At 46.7% G+C, this 9,101-nt stretch overlaps 1 protein-coding gene across 1 annotated transcript in view; it reads left to right on the top strand.

Moving 5' to 3' along the window:
* Positions 1-1,261: 1,261 nt before the first annotated feature.
* zmynd12 (zinc finger, MYND-type containing 12) overlaps positions 1,262-9,101 on the top strand; it is a 21,403-nt gene continuing 13,563 nt past the window's right edge. The window contains exons 1-3 of the mRNA XM_031566852.2: positions 1,262-2,102; positions 5,169-5,310; positions 8,433-8,604. Coding sequence (XP_031422712.1) covers positions 1,990-2,102; positions 5,169-5,310; positions 8,433-8,604 — 427 coding nt within the window. The 5' untranslated portion in view covers positions 1,262-1,989. The remainder of the gene's footprint in view (positions 2,103-5,168; positions 5,311-8,432; positions 8,605-9,101) is intronic.

The following is a 9,101-nucleotide window of genomic DNA, read 5'->3' as shown; positions in this document are numbered from 1 at the left end:
GGGTCTATTGTGTGTGTGTGTGTGTGTGTGTGTGTGTGTGTGTGTGTGTGTGTGAGCGTGCATGCATGCCGGAGATTTAGTTAGCGTGTGTGTGAGCATGCGTGCAGGAGGTTTAGTTAGCGTGTGTGTGTGTGATACGCAGGACCTCATTCTGTCACTGGAGTGATGGAGCGTTCTGCCACCCTGCTCCGAGGAATGGCCTGCCCACACACACACACACACACACACACACACACACACACTAGAGTGGGAGAGGAAGAGACGCCAGTCTTTATTAAAGCTCAGATGGCCTGCCTTCCTCTTCATGTGGAAGAAGACCAATACAAGTTGTTGAACCCAATAATGTCAGATTTACAGATAAGGTAATAACTTCCAATGATGAAATAATATTTGTCAAAATGCAATAAAACCCAATAATGTACTAAAATGTCTTAAAGGTGCACAAGTCTTGTACGCAAGTCTTTATTAAAGTTTGGATGGTCTGCCTTTCACTCAGTGGAGACTAGGGCCAATGTGAGTCTTTCTTAAAGCTACGATAGTCTGCCTTCATCTAAGGTGCAGTATATCATTTGCGTTGTAAACATTTAAATACAGGGCTTCTAATGCATCTAATGAAAGCTATGCATCTTATTTAGCTTGAGGTGATTGGGTGCAATTTGCATTCCAAAAATATGTGAAGAAATGCTCGAGGCGTGTCTGACACACACTCACACACACTATCTGTGTTCAATACACACGACTGCTGCACCTCACGAAATCAATCATGGCTTCAGGCTTGAATAGATTTGTATGTTTTGACAGTGACATACAGTACAAATACACATATTGCCCCTTTAGAGGCTACAGGTAGTGTCTGGCTGTGTAGTGAAGGTCTTTATTGAACTGCATGAGGTCTGAAATGACCACTCATGTTATTAAGGACTTTAGGTGATTCAAACAATGGAAACCAAATCTATTACATCTATTAAAGCCACTACACAAACACACACACACACACACACACACACACACACACTACAGACACACACTACATTAAGGCCATGGTTGAGGAAAGGAGAGTGTACGTCCGTGTCCATCTGCACGTATGTGTGAGGGCCTGCGTGTGTGTGTACGTGTGAGAGAGAGAGTCTTAGGCTCAGCAGACCTTTCACACTGGTGTGAATTGAGGTGGGACGTCTGTGTGTGTCACCAGGGACAAGATAACCAGCAAAAAGTAACTTATGGCGACCTCACTGACCAGTGAGAGAGTGACCATCGGTCTGTTTCTAGCTCCTCCACTAGCAAGGTGCTAACATGGAGTCATGGGTGCAATACTCTAGGGGAGTACACATGCTAATGAAACCGTATATCCGTAACCTAAGCGCTTTGGATTTAAGCCTCTGATAAATGCAAACATAAACTTCCACCCTTCTAGGTCTGTTACCTCGTGGAGCTGTATTTTATACGATGGGAAATGCGGAATGGGAAGAGAAAGAAAACAAAAAGGGTGCAGGGTGAAGAGAGAGAAAAATACCAGAAGAGAATACCATTAGAAGTCGTTGATAGAGAGGTCCTTCTGAAAAACGTAGGGAAATAGCAGTGACCTGAGGTAAAACAACAGGATGAAAAGTAGATAAGAGACGTTGGTGTCATTACTTCACCAGGCAAACCGCTAGATGGCGATCAGCCATCAACATAATGTAAACGCTAGTCAGTCGACTTTTTAGTAGGCGCCTTATATAGCTTTTTTTTGTCGATAAATGTCACTTGAAATAAATACTAAAAGATAACGTCTTTGTGTTTTTCTGTTGACGGCTTGATCCGGAGACAAACACGCATTTCTTTTGACAAAATAGTGAGATGTTTGAGAAGTTCAGGGGTCGTTTCCATAGAAACACATTAACGTCGTCCAAGCTGGACTCCAGAAGTTGTCATGCTAACGTGAAGTGAGTTTGTCAACACAATATATCTTCGTACGCGTGGAAAGCTCGTCTAAATAATAGTGTGAAAATGTCAGCTGCAGTAAATCCACTGGCTAACCCTAAAGGAGGGAAGAAGTTATGCGAATTATGTCACAAACCCGCCTATCTTCAATGCACAAAGTGCGGTGTGACTTTCTACTGGTGAGTTGGTTACCTAAACTATGAAAGTAGGATAGGACATATAGATAGCTAGTTCAGCTTGTCATGGAAGCTCTAGGTCTTGTTTGAATGTTAGGTAGAGCTACATATCCTTGTGCCAAATTCGGCATCTAAGTTGGCTAGCTATCGTAGCTAGTGTTCTATATAGTTCCGCCCCCTCGGATAAATAATTGATGGTCAAGAAATAAATGGTTATAAATTTTAAAAAGTCTTTACTCAATCAACTCAACATATTTCAGTGGCAGTGGGTGTTCAGATTACGATTGGCATCTTGAGTTGAACTGAAACGTGTTCCCTATGGCTGATAAAAAGGGGGCTGATTGAGTGTTCCCTATTCCCGCCCTCATGATTCACCATTGATATCAATAACTCAACCTAGTTGAATATTGACCTAACAATGTGCCCCGTTATTTACACACCCCATGTTCAGATCTTGATATGTAATTAGGCGTTATGGTGATCATAACGTTATTCCGTTTTGTTCAGAAAAATCTAGGTGATAAAAAATGTCTAGACTTTCAAGTGTTGTCATTGTTGCTGAATAATAGTAATATGAAATAATACTATGAAAAGACCATGTTCTTTAGTTCAACACGCATTTTCAGGTTGAATTTGTTAGGGGCCATTACTATTTCTCCTACCCTTCTACCTTGACCATATGTCCTTGGTTAAGAAACAGTATCCGTTTCTGGCAGGAGAAAAACAACATACTGTGTGGATTGTAAAATCAGACGTTTCGCAGTTGGGGATCGTTAAATCGTTTATTCCCTCCAGGTAGTTCCTAGTGACAGACACAAGAGGGCAGTAGCGCTTCACCTCACTCCAGGAAGTGTCACATGATGCGTGATAATGCGCGTCTTGAGTGTGGAGGGGAGAGGGTGAGGTTGAGCGGGTTCAGACAGCTGGAAACCAATTTATGCTGAGACTGAAGACTCAACTTCCCCAGCAGTCTATTTTTGTGTAGCTTTCATTCCCTAGGAAAAAAGGCATATATGTGTAACTGTTATACCCGATGAATGTCAACACATTTGCTAACTACAATTTGGATTTCCGTGTCTTGGAAGAAAAAAACTAGACAATGCTGTTCTTAAATGATTTGCCTTATGAGGTCACATCATCAGTGTCTCGCAAAAGGCCTAATTGCTACGTACACAATGTGTTCTGTTGTCTTTAGTCGCTTTTTAAAAGGCCGTCTTGTGCTTTTGTGCGTCTCCGTCCTGCGACAGAGGCTCCCAGTAATGATGTCTCTGTGGGCTGGGTAACAGTGAGCTGAGTATGGTCTCTGTGCATTCTTCTCTCTTCTCTCTTCTCTCGCTGCTTCTGAACGCCTCTTCTGTGCACATCCCCCCAGAGGCCACTGGTTAGCTGAGTCACCAAGCACAGCTTTCCTCAGGGAGTTGCTCTGTGTGTGTGTGTGTGTGTGTGTGTGTGTGAGAGAGACAGAAAGAAAGAAAGAAAGAAAGAAAGAGAGAGAGAGAGAAGAAAGAAAGAGAGAGAGAGATAGAAACTATATGTCTCTCTGCCAAGCCGGTCTCATATGCCTCCCAACGGTCTCCAGCTGTTAACACAGCTCGTGCGTGGCGTGTCCGGCCCACAGCCGCTCTCTCTCGTGACTAGGTCCACACACACACACACACACCTCAGGTCCTCACGGTCTCCGTGTGATGTGGTTCCTGTCCACAGCCGCTCTCTCTCTCGTGACCAGGTCCTCACATACACACACACACACACACACACACACACACACACACCTCAGGTCCTCACGGTCTCCGTGTGATGTGGTTCCTGTCCACAGCCACTCTGTCTCGTGACCAGGTCCTCACGGTCACACACACACACACACACGCACACACCTCAGGTCCTCACGGTCTCCGTGTGATGTGGTTCCTGTCCACAGCCCCTCTCTCTCGTGACCAGGTCCTCACACACACACACACACACACACACACACACACAGACACACACACACAGACACACACACAGACACACACACACACACACACACACACACCTCAGGTCCTCACGGTCTCCGTGTGATGTGGTTCCTGTCCACGCATTCCAGCCACAGACAGTAAAACCCCCCCAGCCTCAGCACGAGAGGCACACGAACCCCAGACACACACACACACACACACACACACACACACACACACACACACACACACACACCCCTTTCACAATCTAACCCCAGACACACTGTTTGGGAGAAACTGCAGAGCGCTAATTAAAGGACTTTAGCGTAGGTAGGCTGTGCGCTCGCTCGAGTTACCAGACATGGCTGCGCAGATGTTACAGACTGGGTGGCTGACATCATCAACAACACGCGGATCCTATTGGCTGGGTTGAGGGTTGGTCTTGGCCTATGAGAAGCGGGTACTGTCACCCTGGGCTCATCTTGCCAGTGCTTCAAAGTGCATTGGTGCCCCAGCAGTCCTTGGCATTATGCAGACTGCATGGGGGCATCTCTACTGTAGTCAAGCACCTGGACATGTTGGCAGAGAGAATGAGGGGAGAGGTGAACAGACTACTGTACTGACGCACCTGAACATGTTGGCAGAGAGAATGAGGGCATAAGCACCTGAACATGTTGGCAGAGAGAATGAGGGCATAAGCACCTGAACATGTTGGCAGAGAGAATGAGGGCATAAGCACCTGAACATGTTGGCAGAGAGAATGAGGGCATAAGCACCTGAACATGTTGGCAGAGAGAATGAGGGCATAAGCACCTGAACATGTTGGCAGAGAGAATGAGGGCATAAGCACCTGAACATGTTGGCAGAGAGAATGAGGGCATAAGCACCTGAACATGTTGGCAGAGAGAATGAGGGCATAAGCACCTGAACATGTTGGCAGAGAGAATGGGGGCAGAGGCGAACAGAGCAGAGTCCAGCTGGTCACCTGACATGTGGCTGGAAGCATGTGGAACATCACTGAGACACCAGTGACCCTAAAGTTCAGAGGTCAAGAGCATATTTACAGTGTACTGATTAACTGGGTAGGGAACGGTTTGATTGAGATGTGACCAATCGTACGCTGTGCGCTCCACAGTGACATTGCCCATCAAGAAGCTGATTGGCTGAGTATCCATAACAGGGTGTGCCAGATGCTGGTGCCCGTTCGAACGCCCACCCCCTTTCACAATCTCCAGACAGAGAGAGACCACCACCGCGCAGAGATACGCAAGGCTCAGGTACACACACACACACACACACACACACACACACACACACACACACACACACACACACACACACACACACACACACACACACCCCTTTCACAATCTCCAGACAGAGAGAGACCACCACCGCGCAGAGATACGCAAGGCTCAGGTACACACACACACACACACACCCCTTTCACAATCTCCAGACAGAGAGAGACCACCACCGCGCAGAGATACGCAAGGCTCAGGTACACACACACACACACACACACCCTTTCACAATCTCCAGACAGAGAGAGACCACCACCACGCAGAGATACGCAAGGCTCAGGTACACACACACACACACACACACACACACACCTCAACACACACACACACACACACACACACACCCCTTTCACAATCTCCAGACAGAGAGAGACCACCACCGCGCAGAGATACGCAAGGCTCAGGTACACTCACCTCAACACACACACACACACACACACACACACACCTCAACACACACACACACTCCTCAACACGCACACCTCAACACACACACCTCAACACGCACACACACACACACTTCAACACACACACACACACACACACACACACACTTCAACACACACACACACACCTCAACACATACACACACCTCAACACACACACACACACGCACACACAAACACACACCTCAACACAGCTACAGCACACCTAAACACACACCTAAACATAGCTACAGCACACCTTAACACAGGTTCATCAGTCAAGGCTCAGGTACTCACACTTCAACAAAAACACGACAGACAGCAAGATAAGGAAGCATTGGTTAGAAATCAGGCCTTATATGTGAGAAACCATCTAATTAACATAAAAAAATGATTCAGGCAGAGTTTGAGGGGCGCAATCTCGAATCTTTCCACTGAAACTGCACTGGAACTGGCCATTCGTTGTGTAAGACATTTCTTTCACATCATTTTTAGAGACATTGGTTGGACAGGTTGAAAGGGCATTTAGGATTCATGATCTGGATGTTGGACAGGTTGAAAGGTCATGTAGGATTCATGATCTGGATGTTGGACAGGTTCAAAGGTCATATAGGGTTCATGATCTGGATGTCGCACTCAGGGGCGGGGCTTGCCTTTCCTGACGATGGGTGCAAATGATCAGCGTCAGTGGAACAGTGGGTGTTCTATTTACACACACACACCTTCCTGTCCCTGATAGAGTACTGAAAACAACCTGTGTGTACACTGAAGTCAGCCATAGACCATGATAGAGTACTGAACACAACCTGTTTCACTGAAGTAAGCCATGTTTAGACCCTGATAGAGTACTGAACACAACCTGTTTGGACACTGAAGTCAGCCATGTCTAGACCCTGATAGAGTACTGAACACAACCTGTTTGGACACTGAAGTCAGCCATGTCTAGACTGCAACTGTCCTAATTAGGTTGTGTTTAGTTTCCACCTCATCCAAATCGATGTTTACTGCTCTCTTTCGATCCGTGCCCCTTGCAGAAGAGCTTTTAATCGTTTAAGGCGTATGATGGAACGTTCTGTCTGTGTGCTACTCAGGAATTGGGAGATATATTTTGTATAAGGAAGCCAGATTTCGGAAGGTCATTGGCCGTAAGAAAGGCTAAAACCTGGTCAATGGAAAGCTCATCCATCTCCATACTTCTGTACATTATGCAACAAGAGAACATCGAGACGAAACTCGAGTTTTCATTGTTTGTGCACAGGGTGAAGAACACAGTGTCTGGCAGATGTTGGTTCTGAGATAAGTTTTCAGATCTGCTGAGCGCAGTAGATATCACTTAGAATCTGAGGCATTCTTTCAAGGCATTCTGTCTGCCAGACTGTTGCCAAGCACAGTAGATATCACTTAGATCTCATCACTCATTTTGTCTGCCAGACTGTTGCCTACAGGACGCCTCCAGTTCTCCACCGTCGATCTTCACTGCTTGCCCGACAAAATGGCCCATTGTCACAAGACACTATAACCATCTTTCCAACCATGATATCAGGCTCAGAAAGGGTGGTGGAGGGTGCTGCTGTTTCAGCATGAAAGTCTTACTCAGAGGATTAGTCCCATTCACAGGTAAGTTCCATTCACAGGTAAGGTCCATCCACAGGTGAGTCCCATTCAGAGGATGAGTCCCATTCACAGGTAAGTTCCATTCACAGGTAAGGTCCATCCACAGGTGAGTCCCATTCACAGGTGAGTTCCATCCACAGGTGAGTTCCATTCACAGGTGAGTCCCATTCGATGGCAAAAGCAGGACACATCTCTATGCAAGATCTTGCCTGGGCTGTTTGCAGTAACCTGGTGAATACTCACGGTGCCTTTCACAACCGGCAAGCCACTTGGTTCCTGACACAGCTTTAGAACCTTACAGGAGATCCTCCTATGTTCGTGTCAGAGCTTTAGAACCTTTCAGGAGATACTCTTGACACAGCTGGCTTCATGAAGGTCTTCCCTCTGTGCAGACACTCACTCTCTGCCTTTGGCGCCATGTGATTAGCTCAGTTTTAGGGGATGCCATTTTCAACACTTGGCACACTGCCTGAACGTGTGTGTGTGTGTGTGTGTGTGTGTGTGTGTGTGTGTGTTACTCTGTAGAGTGGTGTGTTTGTGCATCATGTGGATCAGTGTGTGTGTGTGTGTGTGTGTGTGTGTAATTGGCTTAGTTTTAGGGGATGCCGTTTTCAACACTTTGCACACTGCCTGAACGTGTGTGTGTGTTTTACTCTGTAGAGTGGTAGTGTGTTTGTGCATCATGTGGATCAGTGTGTGTGTGTGTGTGTGTGTGTGTGTGTGTGTGTGTGTGTGTGTGTGTGTGTGTGTGTGTGTAATTGGCTCAGTTTTAGGGGACGCCGTTTTCAATCTCTGAGCAGCGACACTTTGCACTCTTCACACAGTGCGTCAGAAATGCTTTTACTTCATCAGAAAGCCACTTACCTACATTTAGTCAATGAGAACCTTAATACGCATAGGTGTTGCGTTCGCTTGCCTTTGGTAAGGTGTGTGTGTGTGTGTGTGTGTGTGTGTGTGTGTGTGTGTGTGTGTGTGTGTGTGTGTGTGTGTGTGTGTGTGTGTGTGTGTGTGTGTGTGTGTGTGTGTGTGTGTGTGTGTGTGTGTGTGTGTGTGCAGGAGCAGCTCATCTCCATGTCTGAGGAGGAGGCTAGACGTTGGCTGTTTGAGGGGCGTTGTCAAGAGGCTCTTCCTGCCGCCCGGCTCTGCCTCCGTATCGCCATGGAAACGCACGGACCCAACGCCGTACAGCTGGTACCCGCCTATCTGCTGCTTGCCGAGGCCAATGTAGGTCAGTCTGTGTGTGTGTGTGTGTGTGTGTGTGTTACTCTTTAGAGTGGTAGTGTGTTTGTGCATCATGTGAATCAGTGTGTGTGTTTGTGTGTGTATGTGTGAAGAAGGTTTTGATGCATGACTGTATGTGTGAGAAGGTTTTCATGCATGACTGTGTGAGTGTGTATGTGTGTGATTGTTGGTGTACGTGTGTGTGTGTGTGTGTGTGCTAGATGCTGGATTAGGGAAGGAAAGGTCAAACTCCATGCTATCGATTGTTCAGTGTTGCTTATTCAGGAAACCTAACCCACCAACAAGTGTCACACACACTCACACACACACACACACACACACACACACACACACATGCTACATCATCTATGTCTGTCGCACACACACACACACACACACACACACACATGTGCTACATCATCTATGTCTGTCCCACACATACACACACACACACACACACACATGTGCTACATTATCTATGTCTGTCACACACACACACACACA

The sequence above is a fragment of the Clupea harengus genome, chromosome 4 (genome assembly GCF_900700415.2).
Source record: "Clupea harengus chromosome 4, Ch_v2.0.2, whole genome shotgun sequence".
In the NCBI taxonomy this organism is placed as follows: Eukaryota; Metazoa; Chordata; class Actinopteri; order Clupeiformes; family Clupeidae; genus Clupea; species Clupea harengus.
Note: the sequence above shows the minus strand (reverse complement) of the source record. Positions and strands in the feature narration are given on the sequence as shown.